Source organism: Passer domesticus, chromosome 18, assembly GCF_036417665.1.
Source record: "Passer domesticus isolate bPasDom1 chromosome 18, bPasDom1.hap1, whole genome shotgun sequence".
NCBI classification, from domain to species: Eukaryota; Metazoa; Chordata; class Aves; order Passeriformes; family Passeridae; genus Passer; species Passer domesticus.
In genome coordinates, this window is record NC_087491.1 from 8,875,339 (window position 1) to 8,893,083 (window position 17,745).

The 17,745-nt window shown below is 42.8% G+C and overlaps 1 protein-coding gene across 4 annotated transcripts in view; it reads right to left on the reverse strand.

The window, feature by feature from the left end:
* Positions 1-1,014: 1,014 nt before the first annotated feature.
* MED27 (mediator complex subunit 27) overlaps positions 1,015-17,745 on the reverse strand; it is an 84,623-nt gene continuing 67,892 nt past the window's right edge. Inside the window, exons 5-8 of one of the 4 annotated variants that reach the window (XM_064393174.1) lie at positions 17,212-17,319; positions 10,974-11,015; positions 3,814-3,891; positions 1,015-1,449 (exon numbers count right to left, since the gene is read on the reverse strand). In XM_064393174.1, the coding sequence (XP_064249244.1) occupies positions 1,315-1,449; positions 3,814-3,891; positions 10,974-11,015; positions 17,212-17,319 (363 nt within the window). In that variant the 3' untranslated portion in view covers positions 1,015-1,314. The remainder of the gene's footprint in view (positions 1,450-3,813; positions 3,892-10,973; positions 11,016-17,211; positions 17,320-17,745) is intronic. The other 3 variants (XM_064393176.1, XM_064393175.1, XM_064393177.1) reach the window with 3 other exon arrangements.

Here is a 17,745-nt window from a genome sequence, read left to right on the forward strand (position 1 = left end):
GTAATTCTTCTGTTTGGTGACTGGGAATGTTATTATTAATGTGAAAAAAATATAGATCTCACTATTAACATCCTCAAACACACACTCTCATGCTTCACACCCTATGTTGTGCCTCCACAGTCGTAAACATGCATTTTATTTCAATTTCTCTCTCCTTCATACAAGCCAGTCCTGCAACAGAAGCGTGTCCAAAGGCAGAAGGAACCTCAAAAATGACTCTGCAGCACTGTCAATTTATTTGACAATTAATGGAGGGACAAGAGTCCTCCAGAGCTCCCCTTCCCAGCTCCCAAATCAGCTGATTACTGAAGCCTTGGTGGTTTGTAGCAGCAAAAGTTGGGAATGAGAGTGGAATTAATCAAATTGGCTGTAGGGGTGACACAGGAGGTGTGGAGTCAGCAAAATACCAGAGGAGAGACTTCACCCACGACACCCCCTGGGACAGGACCAGGGACCTTTCCCTGTGTCTGGGGAAAGGAAAACCAGGCAAGGCTCACAGGATGGAACTCTGCCATCCCTCCCAAGCTCAGGGATTGCTGGGAGGGATCCTGCTTCTCTCCAGCGTGTTCCATGTACATTTTAAATCATTTAGGAAACACGCTGGGTATCTGTGCTGCAGAAACTCTGCTTTAGGGCTGAATTATTTCAGTTGTAGAACACGACTGTCACTGCTCATCACACGTTTCCTAACCACTTAATACATGCAGATTTTGTTAACGTTTCTCATTACAATTTCAGTAAAGAGAAACATCTGTTCCCCCCCGCATTAGAAAGTTACACTGCATCTTCCAAGCTGCCACACGCCTTTGAAATTCTGTGTTTAATCAACTCCATAATCTGCTCTCCCACAAAAATACCCCAGCACTCAGATAAGCAGCCTTGCAACAATTCCCTCCCCCCAACATTTCAGCATGTTTAAATGTTTCCAGTTCTCCCAAAGAAAAGAGCAGCACTGAAAATTCCACACCAAACCCAAAGGTTTTGCTGACCAAACAACGAAACAAACAGCACAAATTTTGAGAATACAAAATTTATTTCAAGCGTATAAAAGTCCCCAGCATTGCAAATTCTGTCACAAAACGCAAACTGTACAGTGGATATTTTCATTAAATTTTGGAGTAATGGTAATTACTGCCAGGTCTTTGCAGGCAGATCATTTCAGATCACACACAGCCTCTCCTCCAAGATGCATCAGTCTCAGCTGGATGTTCCAGAGTCAAATGTTTCAGGGCAACCTCACTGCTCAGGACAGGGAGGTTCAGGGTGCAGGCATCAGGGCTGTCCCACACCCCCAGTGCTGACTCCTCTGGGCTCCTACTGCCTGCAGGTGTCGTGGAAAGCCTCCAGGGTTCGGAAGTCCCTCCACGTGGGTGGCAGGCCATCCTGCAGGAACTTCCCACAGCGCTGGCACGGAGCCTGGAACAGCTTTATGTAACTCCTTAACCAGGTCTAAAAGGAAAAGGGAGAGAAAGTAAAGAAAACTGGATGGGGATGTTCCACTTTGGCATCACTCTTGTCAAACAGGAGCAGCAAGGACAGAGGATGTGCTTTGGCCAGGCCCCAGTGAGGTGCAGGGTGATTTTATCAACACAAGCACACTGAAGACTACAAGAACCATTATAGAGCTGAATTCCCACCTTATTAATCATCTCTTTCTTTTTTAGTCACTTAAGCAAATTTGTTAATAGAAATTCCTGCCCTGTGAGCAGGAGGCATTTGCAGAACTGTGAGGGGAGGCGAGTGCTGCCGTGCCTCACGTTTTTACTGGGATATAATTGTTCCTCCTGGTGGTGCCTTCTCCAGCTGAGCACTGGTTTGTCTCTTGCCATGAGCATCTATCACCCCCTGCTGCACTCCCACTGCAGGCTGGGCTCTCTGAAGACAGAAGGACTCCCACATCCAGCTAATGAACTTCCTCTCTAATGCGATTTCAGGATCAATACTCCCTGGTCATAAAAATACTGAGCCATTTTAAACCTGATTACACTGATGACTACATATATATAAAATAAATAAAAGGCCAGTAGTGCTGAACAGCACAGGGTCAGTTCAGATGTTCCCTCACAAAGTTCCTGCTCTGAAATGGGTTGTTGCCATCGTCACACGCAGCAATGAGCATTGCATAACCCAATTCCCCACTCAAGGAGATACACTAGTAAAAAAGCCCTAGACCAGCAGATTTATACTGTGAAGGATGCACATGAATCTTGTCATTTAAAGTCCTATTGAGTTACATCGATAAGAGAAAATTGTTCTCTAAAGAAGAGGTCAGCTGAGTTTATTGAAACAAATCCTTCCATCTTCATCAGAGTCTTCTCTATAGCAACCAAACCTTGGGCTGTCAATAACTCTCCTCCAGAAGAACTAGATCTTGTCTGGGTTGAGCAGTAAACGTGGGGACAAGGGCAACACAACTCTACAAGTAAATTGCTGTTATTTACTTCAGCCTGGATGGGTTTTGCTTGCACTGTCGAGAAATCGAATTTTCTGAGCCATAATACAAAAATAGGTAAATGAAGTTAAATAGTGCACTTGAGACATGTGTTGACAGAAAAGAAAGGAATGGGTTCTTCATTCCCATCAGAAAATTAGGGCTCCAGAAGATCCTGTCATGTGGACTGCACAAGTGACAGCTGAAAGGCCCAACATATTGACACTTGTGCTGGTTTTGCTTTGTTGGAAGCTGTGGTGTTTTCTCTGATCAATACAGCAGGTCCTTGGCTCACACAAAGCACTTGTTCTACTCAACATTCATTTTCAGGACCATGTTGAACATGGATCTGACCAGTAATGGTTGCTTTCACCTTTCAAAACCTATTATTTTAAGATGCACTTTGCAAACGTCTCATCTTAGTGGCCTTTTTATTAAATAACCAATCCAGCACAGCAGGGAGGAGAGCCTGACTGCTCTGAAATTACAACTGGAAATTAAGGATGTAAGAGAAATGGTGCTAGACACTCCTAAAGACAGCGAATGGCAAAATGAGATTTCTGTTTCCCAAAGTCTCAGCTGCATTGCTCCAGGTGAAGGGGCAACATAAAGGAAGGAAGTGGAGGAAAAAGCCTGAATTGTAAAGAAAATCTCTCCCCCAATCCTCCTCTGACTGTAGCAGAGAGAACTGCAAGAGCCTCCACTGCCAAAATTCATCTTGGTAGAAGGAATTCTAAACCTTAATTCCTTGTATTCAGCCTCTGATTAACACGGCTGCTTCTTATGCAAGTTTATATCACAAACAGGATTCTAAATACAAAAAGAATTAAAGGGGATAAACTTAAATCTGTACATCAAGGTAGAATTGCACTGGATTAATTTTATTCAGTCAGAGAAGATCTGAATACTCCTGTATTTCCTTGCTTCTCCAAGCAGCTGCTGCTGCACAGGAACAAAGTCTGGATAAAAATGGAACCTTCTGTAAATAATGCCCATCCCTTCCCATACTGGGCGAGCTCCCCAGCTGGGTTACTAATACTGGGAATTTCAATTTTCTTTTACCAGGGCGCTGCCAGTGGAGCAGATTTTGTACATCCAGGGCTGGGCCAAGGACAGAGTTTGGTTGAGGGAGTTTTTCCTCCTGTTGTGCCAGATCACCCAGACCTTTGCAGACAGGAATCATCAGGCCAATACTGAGGCCTGGACAGAGGAGACATTCCCAGCTCAGTTTTCCAACACATATTCTCCAAGGTAGGAGACACAAAGCATCAGAGTCTCCAGCTTGTTTGATCTGGGGAAATTCCAACTGCACCAGAACTGCCTGGTGTCAATCACTGCAAACACAAAATGGGCTGGAAAAAGGTGTTTTCCAACACACTTACCATGAAAGACCTGACCACCACATCTGGCATCTGGGGCAGCTGGTAGTGCAGCAGGGCAGTGGTTGCATGATCTGTCACCTGCAGCAGACCAAAGGGAAAAAATGCCTTTATTCACTCCCCATTTCACACAGAGCAGGAAAACTATGAATTCCACAGGGAGGTAGCAAAGCAGGGAGTACAAGAATTACTCAGTTTCATTTCCTCTGACATCAGGAATCAATTAATATGATTATGGTTTATAAATACGTGCATTACTAAAAGATTTCTGATAAAAAGCTTTTTAATTTCCCAGACAGAGCCATAACAAGATCACACATCTGGGAATTGCACATGCACACAATACATATAAAATGTGTATTTATAATAACAAGAATAATTAAAGAAAAATCAGGAAAACTAACCAATGCTGACAGATATATATATTTTTTAATAAGTACAGTTTTTCAAATTATTCTGAAAGGGACAGTTTCTGACAGTTATGATACAATTTTCTAGCAGTATTCAGCCTGTCAGTTGTTAAGCACAGTCAACAGCTTACTGCTTCTTAGAAATTCCATGTTGAATGCAAGAAATTATTGGAAAAACTCTTTATGCTGGACAATAAAGAATTCAAAACAACAGCACAACCACAAGAGCTCTTTCACAGATTTCAACTCATGAATCTCAATGGTCCTCATCAGTAATGTCAAAGCTTCCAACAAAACACATGACTTTATAGAGAGTGATTTAATTGTATTTTCTAGTTCTGGCATGGGGAAATGGAACTCTTCTCAGGGCCAGTCCACAGACTAAAGCAAACTTTGAGCAAGAGGATGTGAGAACTGAAATTCCCACTGAAATTCCCACTGCTATTCCCAGCTAGCTCCAGTTGCTCCCATTTGCAGTCAAGTCCAATTCAGCAAGGGGAGTTGCAGCTCTCCAAGTTTCACTGGAGACAAGAGAGGCTCGTGCTTGAAGCTATTCAGGGAGGTGGTTCTGCCAAAGATACATCCCTGAATAAATCCATGCATAGCCAGGCTCTCATTCACACCACACAAACTTCCTCCACAGAGCTCTCCATCACATCAGCCTGTCTGAATCCAGTTCTGAGTTTTCCTGCTATTTCAGACCCAGGATCTGCTCCCCACCATTCTCACACACCCAGCTCCCTCACAGCAGGGACTCACATGGGATTCTGACATTTGGAAGGGAAAACTTTCAGGACTTTGCACATCCTGGTGAGTTTGCAAAAATATTCACAAAAAGGACCTCGGCCTGTTTTAGCCATTTCTACGTTACCATGTAAAAATAAATATGAGAAATAATGTGATGAACTGTGCATTAATAGCACAGCATAACTCAAACCAGCCATTTCTTCCAAACACATCTCATGCAGTGCTCAGAAGCCCCACCAGTTATCTGAATTTTTTTTGAGGTGGTGCTTTTACAGGATAGTAGCAGACATGTCAAAGAATAGGAAGTTCTGAAGATATTTATGAGCAGCCGTTCTCCTTCTGCTGTATTCCTACTTCTAACAAACTGTGGTTTGTTTTTTTTTTTTTCCCTCCTGAACAACAAAGTTGTTTTCTCTTGGCACCGAAGGAAGTTGCTTAAAAAATACTGCTATTAACAAATTTAAATTGACTGGCCACTTTGGCAAAGTTGCCCATATGCTGTTGCTATTGTAATGTAAAGATAATGAGATTCCTGGGGGAGATGAAAGCCATCCCAGCATTGCTGGAACACTAATAATGCCTTCTGCACTGAAAAAAAGGCAATTTCTACCCTAAGCAAGAGCTGGTAGCTAAAAAAGATCAAAGTGGGTGTCACATTTGAGGAGGAAAAGTCAAGGAATGACTCCTCACCCCTTCCCAAGCCAGCAAAGAACGTGATGTCAAACAGAAAAGAGCTGGGCCATGGAAAAACTGCCCAGGGCATGGGAGTGAGAATTTAACCCCCCCAGGATTACAGACAATGAGAGAAAACACAAACTGAAAAAGATTAAAAAAGAAGAGGAAAAAGGAAAAAAAAAGAGGAGGGGGAAAAGAAAAAAAAAATCCCAAAAGATCAATACCCAGCTTTCCTAATGGCAATACAATTTCACACCAAAGCAAAGCAAAGCAAAACAAACTGTGGATGTGCCAGCTCACTTAAGGGACACACTTTTTCTCCCAGCCAAGCTGGAATCAGAAACTAATTTATTCTGGGTGTAGGATGATATTTTGTTCATCTCAGGGTTTTATTTTATTAACTCCACTTTTATCATTGTGCCTTACCTACTGCTGTCTAAGTTATCAGTCACTTTCTAATTTCTGTATTTTTTTTTTATAGGGAAGCATATTCAGGGGAGCATACATCGATTGGGACAGCTCTGCTCTGGACCTTGAAATGGATTTTCAAGAGATCTTGCAGAAGAGCTCAATATTTCACAATTCATCTATTGAAAAGCACTTGTGTTTCTTGTCTAAAAAAAAAGGAAAAACAAGGCAATCTCCTGCAGCAAAATTCTGCTAAATAAAATAGCCATTGTTTAACCAAGCACTTGGAGACTGAGGAAAAGAGACTTCAGTGACATGGAAAAAACAAATTTGGCAAAAAGTCTCAATTTTTCACAAGAAGAGTTGTAATGCTTTGGAACAGTAGTGAGTTTTCCAAAGGTGACACATCCAAAAATGGCTTTATTGGGCTTTGATGACACTGGTTAGTCATACAGCATTCCCAAAGCTGGAAAATCCATTTATAAAAATAAATTATACAATTTACAGGGGGAGAAGGCTGAGCAAGTGCTTCCTGTAACTGGGAGAAGCAGCACAAAAGCAAAGACCTAAGGCACAGCTTTGCTCCACCACAGACCAGGTGAATGCAGCTACACCTGGCTTAACAAAAACCATCCCATGACTGAATTATAAAAGCTCTCCCCAAGTATTCATCCCACTGCCAGGAAATATCCTTCTCAGAAGTGAGTGCAGAACTTCCTTTAAGAGCCACAACTTTCCCTGCCACTTACTGGTTTATCCCCTCAAGCATGGCATTGACAACTCCATCTAATACAAAGGGATTTTTTAAATCCCCTGGAAGGTTTTAAACTTTTTTTTCCCAAACCCTTGTAAGTTCATGGCCTTAACAGTAGCCTGTAGCAATGAGCTGTGAAGGCTGATCACAGCACTGAGGGAAAGAAAAAGAAGGAAGTTGTTTTATTAGTGTTTAGATCTTTCATAGCGTGGAAAACTGCACGAATGCCTTTGTTCATTTCCAAGGATTCCCATCACTCAATCTTCTCTCCAGGAACACATCAGAGCCTCTCTGGAGGGAATGTGGAGCACAGAACGTGGTGCCTGAGAGGTGCTGGGAAGGATGATGGATGGAACAGGCACTGAGGAACTCACACAGATCTTTACACACCCTTCCCCACTCCCAGTTCAGGAAAACCCCACTCCTCTGACACACAGGATTTACCCATTCTTTTCAGAGCTCACAGAGTTTAGCTATTATTTTGCTTGTTCTGCTTACTTGGACTGGGTCACAGAGGTTTTATTTCACTCAGGGAGGTCTCTGAGGAGAGCCAGGGGCTGATCCTGCCCAGGAGCAGCCGTGCAGGTGACCCTGGAGCAGCCCAGCTCCTCTCCTTGAGCAGCAGCAGCAGCACAGCCCACGCTTTGTCTCATGCATGCATTCATCCTGCATGTGATCTCACTCTGAGATTATTGACAAGAATACATCTTCATACATTACAATACTTATGTGCCCTTGTGGTGGTGAAAATGGCAGCACTTTGGGATCACACAGCTCACAAACAGCTTCTCCAAGTTCTGGTGGAAATCTGCCTGGGGGAGAAGCAGATCAAGCAAAAACACAACCAATTTGTGGCACTGCTAGAACTGGTGAGACTGTTTAGGTGAAAATAAGGATGGGACTCTGAGATCACAATGAAATATATGGGTTTAAAGCCTCTGAATATGACTTAAACAGCCAACCTCCTCATAGAACCCAGCAACACCAGCTATGCTGCTCTTAACTGAGCAGCTGTTTGACACCATCTCCCAGTCTGATCCCCTCACAGCAGCTCCAAAATTCTGTTCTTCCCTCTTTTTTTGAATGCAAAGTTAGGAACATTGCACACCATTCTTTACAATTAGAATTTTGAACCTTCTGGAATTATGCAGCCTTCATGTACACCAGGATTTAAGCCTCAAAATCTTTCCTGATTTCCTGTTTTATTCCTCCTCTTGCTTTAGTGGATCAAGAGGCACAAGGTGTTAAAATTAGGAGGTTTAAGATGAAAACATTTGCTGCTCCTGTGGAGTTTAAATGTCACACCAACATGGAAGCCTGAAAAACCTTTTCTTTGCTCCTTGTGCTTCTGCCCTTTCAGCATTCCCCTCTCTTATTTCCCAGCTCCATTCTCTGGATCTAACCCTGCTGCTGCATTCAGTGCCTGTAAGGTTTCTTCACCCCAGGACCAGATTCAGGAAATCTCCAGGGAACTGGGAAAATAACTGTACACTGGAACAGTAATGGGCCCTCCAGGAGCTGGCCCCCATCAAATCACACACACCCAGGTGCCCTGCCTAATAAGAAGGAGAGAGAAAAGCCTTGCTGACACAGCCAACGTTTGCAAACAAAAAGTCAGGACAAATTTAGCTTGGTTTGACAGGGTTGGATTGAAGATCAGAGGTCTCTGGTCCTTAACCTAGAAATTCGTGCTGCAACCCTGTGGGGATTTGACAGGACTGCAGCTCCCCCAGGCAGGGACCTGGGGAGCTCCAGATGTTGCTGTGTTATCGTTAAAGACAGATTTTGGGAACTTTGGTTGGGGTTTTAAAGAGGAACAGCCCTGTACATTTAAAGGCAGCAGAAAGGGCTGCCCAGCCTCCTCCACGGGGGCAGCAGTTACTCATCCCTGTTTTTCCTTCTTCCACATTGCCATGCTGGTGACTGCCATGAGAAACACATTTCAAGAACATTCAGATGTGCTCTGACACATTTACTCATGATTTTTTAGTGGCATGAAAACATTTGTTCAGAAAATCCTGCAGTACAGATCCTACCCTGCTAACAGAGTGTAATAGTTTCTGTAACACTATTTTATCTATTTCCTTCATTTTGCTACTCCTAAATCACTACTCCTGGGTATTGCAAATAGACACAAGTGCAGCTTTAGAGAATAAAGAGGAAATCAAACCAAGCACTGCACCACAGAGAATTTACTATGCTGAGCCACAGCACTTTCTATCACCTGTTTGAAAACCTGACGTGGGTCCCAGCCTTAACTTCTTCAACTATCAGCTCAATCTACAGCACCTATTGATTAGAAGCTGCCATCACCTTGCATTTTTATCACATTTCTCAGGCAAGAATCTGAGAGCTCCATGCAACCAATTCAGTGAGAGCTCCTGTGAAGTCAGCAAATATTACCCCAGCCTGAGGGATGAGAAACTCAGCCAAAGAGAGGTGAAGGTGTCCAAGGTAACACAGAGACAGAGCCAGCAACAAAATCTATGAAACTACTATAAAAACCCCCCACAGACAGTTGTTCTGCTGGTTACAGAACACCCTTTCCCTCAAGTCTTTCTGGGTTGGATTTAATTTTTGTTTAATATTACTAATTTAGAGAAAACTGAACAACAGGAACTTAGGAAGAGAACAAAGATTCTCATTTATCCATACTGCAGCCACAGAGGCAGCAGGAAGAGGGGTATTTTATGTTTTCTCACTGATCTCTTCCAGCTTTTGCTCTAAAGCATCACCTGGACATGAAGGGAAATTTATTCCACTTATTTATGCACCCTGAGCCCTTAACATGGACATCTAAGCAAACTGGACATTTACTGAACTCTGTTATCTTGCTACAGACAATTTTATCATCAAAACCTGATTATTTATTATCATTTAACACAAATTTCAGCAATATGACTTTACCCTTTCAAGTTATTCTAAACCAAAACATCCAGGAGGACAATTTTATGCCCAAATGAGTGTACAACCAAACACGCACATTGGGAAATTGAGATGATGCAGGTCATTCCAGAACCTTACATTTACTCCACTGCAAAAAATCACTTTAAAGCTTATCATTTGAAAACAAATGCTGTTTTACTTCCTGCTCTATTACCCTACTTGATGCTAAAATAGAAAGAATATTTAAACCACTAATCTCCGGGGTAAAGAATCAACTGCAGCAAAAATTCACTTTAATGCCAGGCAGAGAAGGGAGAGCAACCAAGCTCCCCAAAAGCTGTCCTTTGATCTGCAGCAGGGAAACATCCCAGGTCAACATCCTCCCCTCCTGAGTGCCTCTGAAATCCTGGAAGGGAGCTGCACAAGCACAGCCAAGATGCCAGAGTTTTGACCCCTGTTTTTAAGCCCTTTCGAGTCCCTGACCCCCATTTGCTTCACAAACTCCAAAGGAGGATGAAAGGAGCCAGAGCAGCAGCTGGAGGCTCCAGCTCCTTGAACTGGGGCTTGAGGGTAGGGAAACTGGAATTTAAACTTGGATCAATCTGAACTTACAGCATTCTGACAAGAGGCCTTCAAAGAGAAATCTTCCCTTCCTTGAAAATGGCAAGATATAGATCTTTCTAAAATACACTTTAACCTTCTTAGCAGTTTTATTTTTATTGCTGCCATTCTCTCATCAGGCTGCTCTTACTTTATGGCATAACATTCATTCCAGTAAGTCCCTCCTCTTGCTTACACCATCGTGGGAGAAAGGGCAGGCAAAAATAATGTCATGGAAAATATTTCCAAACTCATTTTGGAAAGGGGTTCCACTGGTTTATTAAACTCAAGCTCACAGGAATGCGAGGCAACCAACCCCAATGAAAACAACAAAGCAAGATCCAAATGAACCTGAAACAGCCCTTTCTCCCCAAAAAGATTTAAACTGAAGAAGGGAATGCTCGAAGATTTCTCATGAAATTTTAAGTCTACTGTAGTATAATCTCTGATTTCCTATTCCAAACCATGGACTGGAACTGTGATGGGAAATAAATCCAAATTAAATAACACTAGAAGTGATCTTCTTTTCTACTCACAGTTTTCCATCATTACAGATTATTGTTTGCTATTTGCAAGTTGTGATGACAAAGAACAAATTCTGAATTATTTAACATAAGAGCCCAGATATTTAAAATCAATTCCACAGATGTGCCTTAGGTAGAGAGAAATTAGGTGAGGCTTACCTTCTGAAAAACTTGATAGTTGGATTTAGACCATATGTCAAGCTACAGTAGGGAAAAAAAAAAGAAAAAAGTTATCTATTACTACAGATAAAGAAGCAGCTTTGGAGAGAAAAGGGATCAACAAAGATGCATCTCTGAGCTCACTCTTTTGACCCCTTGCCCTCACCTGCTGCAGTCCAAGAAAGGGAATTAATAACATAAGATTTCCTTTGTATTGCAATGAAGAATGAACATAGTTCAGCAGAGTTTCAATAAAAAAATTATACATACAAGACCTGTTGAATTAATGAGTTCTCTTTAAAAAAGCAAAATCTTCATTTGTATGGGGTTGTGGCTGATCTATGCAAATATTCATCAGCTTGAGTGTGTTTCTAAAATGAGGGCATTTTTATTAAGTTTATGCTTGTCTTGTGTTGAATAAGTGATTCAGTTACCAACGACACAAAGAGCATTTAGCTGAATTAAGCCAAAGTTTTGGGTCTACTGGGGCTAAATAAAACATCCCTCAGGAAACTGCATTTACATTTGCAGACAAAAATCACACTACGAGAGATTTAAGGTTGTAGATAACTGCATACATCCATGACTTCAATGTGTGCTCAGCTACACACAAACTAGAAGTACAAAATTGAAATTTAAGATTTATTAGCCCAGTGGCTCTGGTGTTTAACAATTCCTACTGACATGTTAATGCTCTCTTAGCCAGCCCTGTGGAACATCTCAGACTCTGTCAAGAAAAAGCAGCAGGGAAAAACAAGAGCAGCTTCCATCAACCCCAGACTTGCAAATCACTTTTTTTTCCAACAGATCCCAGTGTACTCAACAATTCTGTATGCACAGAACTTGTCATGGGAAAGGTGTTTGATAAAGCATTAATCTCAGGAGTCTTAGTCTAGACAGAAGAACTTCTGAGTGAATTTATGAAGCAGGGTTAGCTCCTCTAGTGCCTGATACCATGGTTGGACACACGTGCTCTCACAAGGGGGGTTCTCTCTTTTTCTGGTACAACTGATTATTTCAGTTCTGCCTTAGGTGCCCATCCCTTCTAACTGACAGTACAAGCCTCTCCAAAGGCATCAAAAGAGGCTGAAATGAAGGAAGTCATATGAAGTGAGTAAAACACATTAGAGGGAGGTGAGGGAAGCGAGGGGGAAGGATGCTGAGTCCAAGTGATTAATTCACCATGCTAAAAATGGTCAGAATGCTAAAAGCTCTCACTCTTTTAGGAGCAGCAGTGTGAAGTGGCCCACGTCCAAATCCTGCCCAGCAGTGACTCCTGAGTCCCCAGTGCTCAGAGTGGACAGGACGTGCTGCTAAAACTTCCAAAGCTGCTCCAGGATCGATGTTTCACGGCTCAGCACCGCTGACCTTGCCGTGAGACAAGAGGCAGCTGATGTCTCAATGCCTTCTGCAGGCTGGATGGAGACAGGAGTACCCTGAGGCACCTCCCTGCAAACCTTGTAACATTGCCTGGCTCTTGGGGTGAGATCAAGAACCTCTGTGAACGCTCAGGGTGCAGCCCAGACCTTGACCCAGGCTTGATTTATTATCCCACCTGGGCCTGCTGGGAAGGCAGCACTGCACTTCCAGATTAGAAAAGCCTACATGTGAAAATAAAAAATTAATGTATATTTAAAATACCCTCCTGTTTTAATGTAATTTACAGGTTTTCTTTGACTGCAGAGTTGCTGTAATTGGAATGTATAGATGGTTTGCTAATCTCCAGTGATCAAACCAAGTATGTGATCCTCTCTAGTTAGGCTCAAAAAAAAGTCCACTTCAGATGCTGCTTTAAGATGAGTCCAACAGGTTCTGAATGTTCATTAGTTGGCATGGAGATGGGAAAGCTGAAAAAGTAATGAATGTCTGTCTTACAGACATGATGTTATCCATGTTAAAAAAGGAAGAAAGAAAAAGAAAGAAAGAAAAAGCCACTAGCCCCTGCTCCACGCATACATCCTAAATGAGTGCCCACCTTTCCCTCCTGAAATTGAGGATTAAGGCAGAGGCAGATTAAAGAATGCATCGTTATAGGTCTATTATTCTTCAACTTTTCACTTTCAATCAAGACACACATTTGTAACTAAAAAACTGCTGAAAGCACAATTTCAGGGCATCCTCTGCATGTGAATTAAACAGGGGCTTTCTCTCCCCAGTGCCCCTCTCCCCAGCCAGCCCCAGCAGCTGGAACAAGAGGCCGTTTTCTGAAGGTCGCAGAGCGATTTCAAAGGCGATAACAAACCAGAATGTTCCCTGCATCCCATATCAAACAGGTCCGGTGCCAACACTTATTAGAGAAATCAGATTCAACCCCCCCTTCACCCAAACACACACAGAGCCAGCTTTGAAGTGGTGAGAATGCAGGGATCAGAAATTACCCCAGAGACAGCTCTGCCTGTCTTTGAAGCTTTCCTTTGATACTACTATTTCTTCTCCTCTCTTACGCTAGGAGGCTAAAAGCTGCCTTTTCTTATTGATATGGGGTAATTAATGAAGCCATAGCATTAACATAACCCAAGTTCCTGAACATGAGAATTCAACAGAGACACTTATGTTTCGTTAGTTAAGTCTAAGGGATGCAAAATAGGAATTTGGCTAGGCAGTGATGTGAAGTGCCCACATGCCCTGTCAAGGTGGTTCTTGGTCTCTGCATCCAAAGAAAAGCATGGCATTATCATGCCAAAAAATCCCAATATGATTTTTTTTTTGTTGGCAGGCCAATGACTCAGCTGCCCTGTGAAGATGAGCTGCATAGCTTCATTTAGTCAGGAATCAGGAAAACACTAGTAATTAATTACCATCCATGGTTAAATTTCAATGCACAACAAGCATGTCACAGGCTGAAATTAAGGGTGGCACTGTGCCACCACTAAAATCATGAGGGTAATTAAAATGCATCAGTCTGTGGTGGACATGAAGGGTTAGGATGGTGAGCAATATCAACTGTGAGCAGGTCCAGCACCCACGACATGTCAGAGCCTGCCAGATCTCACTTATTGTTTTTGCAAAGTGGCACCAAAAATGTCCAAGTTATGCAGCTGGCAGCTTGGCAAAGACATTCTGCAGGGTCTGTGAATAATTCACGAGAGAGGTACACGAGGCACTTAAGAAATGCAATGATTCTCTGTATAAGCAAAGCTTGAAAATAAAACCTCAGAATGGCTGGTCTTGTTTTACTCACTGCAAGCTTAAAACTTCTGCTCTTTCACCTTAATTTCGAAAGTATTTAAATGAGTAAGAGGGAGAACCCAATTTAGGGAGACCTCAGCAGAGACCACGTGAGGCTGTCATGTAATCACCTGTCAACCTGCACAGCTCAATGTGTGAGCACACAGCAAGATAAAGCAACCTGGAAAATGCAATGTCAGCTTTCCTGGGTAACTGCTGGTGTGTCACTGTGCAGCTCCACAACCAGGAGAAAACCCAGATTTGGGGTTTTTTTGCCAGACTTGCCAGTCTGAAGGACCAGAGAGTCTCAACAGCTCTGCTGCTAGCACTTCTCTCTTCCTTTTTTCTTCCCAGCAATGCAGAATTTGCTAAAACCCAGTGTATTTTCAGTAATAAATGAGGACTGCTCTGATCAGAGCAATCTTTGGCCTCTTCTGTGCACAGCTCATTTCTCACAGTGTCTGTGTGACCAGTCTCCCAGTGATGGCCAGTTCCTCTTTTTTAAATACCACTGAATACATCCTCTCTACTTATAAAAAGTCTTCTTCCACTGAATTTCACTTTTTGTACTTTCCAGTGTGTGCAGTTTGGAGGGTAACTCAACAGAGCCTCATCCAGTTATTTAAGTGCAAAGGAGATTTATCCAGTGTCCCTTCTTCAGCGTGCCTTACAGAAAAGAGGCACTTCAGCATTGCCATATTGCATGTTAGCACCTAATTCCTCATCTCCCTCTTGTTTACAAATATTAAATGTTTCCTAGGAATACACAAGCTAAGTCCCAAATCAACAATGACTGTGTAAACTGCTCCCTGGAAAAATTATCACCGCCTACTGTGTTCCTGAGGGTTCTCCATATTTCTGTTATTTAATAAGGATCATACTCACTGATATTTTTCTTACTTTTTTGTGTGTGTTTCTCCTTAATTCTGGTGCATTTTTCATGCTATCAGGCTAGCAACTGAGAAGCCAGAATGGTGTAGAAACCTCACTGAAGCACCTTCCCAACAGCATCTGTTGTGACAGGGAAGGAATTGCAATGGACTCTGTTCTTAACTGACTGCAATCACTCATTCCCAGCAGGCACAATAAGGAAAGCAAATCATTGTGAGAGCACAATCTTAATTCTTATTCTCCAATTACCAGAGTAGTTAATTAGTGACAGAAGAAAAAGGAGCTCACTGTTTGTCAATATGTGCTCCAGTTGGCAAAACTAGCAAACTACGCATTTATTTAATCTTCCAAGCCAAATTTGCTCATGATTTAAGTGGCTCCAACTCCAATTCTACTTCAGTCAAATGAAATGTTCCTATTTATACCTAAAACAGAGACCTTCAGGTTTGCAAAATCTCTGGGATGCCCACTGGAATAGCAAAGTGCCACGTAAAGGTCACAGGTTGGTGCAGCCTTGCAGGAGCAGTCACACAGCCCAGGGTTGGACACAAAGCTAAATGAGTAAAGAACAGACTCCCCTGCAGACTGGCTTAAAGCAAGAAATAAGCCAGGTGTTAACAGCAATGCTCTGGAGGAGCAGAACTGCTCCCCACTGACACAGGCAAAGGTTAGTGCCCCGTGCCCAGAGCTGGCCTTGGCAAGTCCTGCTGTCCCCTGGCAGCAAACGATGGCAGAGGAACAATGTGCAGCTCCCAGGAGAGTTCACCTTGAGCTGAACAGAATCCCAGTGCCAGATGCTGAGTTTCAGAAAGGAACTCCTTACTTAGCTTTTCAGCACATATAGCATTATTGTATTTCAAGGGAGCTTCAAAGGAAACTGGATTCATCAGAGAAAACGAGCACACCCAAATGAAGTGTGACATGGGAATCCATCACACATTGTCAGTGCTCTCTCAGCAGACCATCATTTCACTTCCATGCAGAACTTGGGGTGAAGAGGGGCTGGTGCTGGAGCTCTGTATTTATATGCAAATATACAGGGAGTAGAGAGCAGCTGCTTCTGTGGCAAACTGGTATTTAAACCTGCCTATCTGAAAAAGGCAAATCAAAATTAAGCAATTTTTATTTTACGACTTCTTAGGCCAATCCTCCGCCCTTTGAGGAAGAATGTCTCACCTGGGAAATGGAGCTGCACTATTTCCTTCAGCAGCTCAGCTCCTGGCCTTTCCCAGAGAACAGAGGTTCAGACCCAGAGCTGCTGAACTCTGGGTCAGCACACAACGTGCTTCTGTGTGCTGAAACACAGTTATCACTTTTGAAAGGAATAGAAGTCTCACCTCATTATAACATGGCCTATGGGTGCCAAATATTCATCTTGATATAATGAACTTCTTATTTTAATAGGCTTCATAAGCAGAAGAGAAAGCTCCAGAGAGACAAAGTGAAACATGGAGGTATTTAGTGCTGTTAGTAGAATGGAGAGTCCTGGCAGATTTCTTGGGAACAGAGATTCTTCCACCCTGGAAAGAGACCTGAGCTGAGCTAAGGCCGTCAGGTCCTGTTAACATCTCCTGATGTGCTGAGGAGAGCCATATGGAGTGTGTGCAGGAACAGGAAATCTCAGGGTTCAAGCAGGGTGAGCTGTTCACAAAATAAATCACTTGTGGAATCAGGTAATGCTTGCTGTAGTAGCTGCTGTTCAAGATGTGCTGCTGCTGGGAAGCAAATTCTTGAGGAGCACCTACCAGTGATCCTCTCGGTTGTGTTTACCAAGCCAAAAAAAACCAGCCCAAGGTTTCTCAATGGCTCTCAGAAGAGAGAAAGCTGAACCTTGGGCTGCTGATGTGCTGGTACACTGCAAAAATGTTTTCTCAGCAGACACTACACAAACACAGCAACTGAGGTCTAAGGTGATAAATCAGAAATTCAAGCTAAGGCTTCAGAGCTTAGAAAGAACTCAGAGATTTTAGGGATGCAAAACCCAAGCAAAACAAGACAGATTTAAACTGGAACGTTCTTCCGACATTCCGAGTCTTTTGCCAGTTTTGCATTTCCAGGGTGCCCGCAGTGGCATCCCAGTTTCTTGCCATGTAAAGAGATAAAGATGAAGTGCAGATGATAAAGATGAAGTGCAGATGAACAGATGGAGTGCAGGGCTGCTGGAGAGGCCGTGACCCACCTTGCCATCCTCGGTGTAGACGTTCTCGTTGTAGCCCTTGACGATGGTGCGGTCGATGAAGAGGCTGCGCATCACCACGATCACCTTCAGCACCTTCCCCAAGGTCACCTGGCAAGGGCACGACAAGGACACAAACGGGCTCATGGTGTCTCTGAATCCATAAGACCATCGAGTTAACAGCCTAAGCTGATGCGATTTCAGTTTTCAATATTTTATAGAGAGACCAAAATAAAAGATCTAAAAGCAGTGTGTGTTCTGAGGAGGAGAGCTGCTATAAAGTGCAGAACAAACAAACATTCATTTGCAACTGAAAATGTATGAGTTCACAGAATTCCCTTGTGCAGACATGACACTGCCAAGCAATTCTCTCCATTTTATTAACACCACAACTCAGTAACTTGTCAAAAACAATGGGCAAATGTGATTATTTTCGATGAATTTGATATTCACCAATATAAGTCCACTTAGAGAAAAACAACTTGAAAGAAGAATTGGACTCTCCTAATGCTGGCTTGTAAAAGCATACCATGAGTT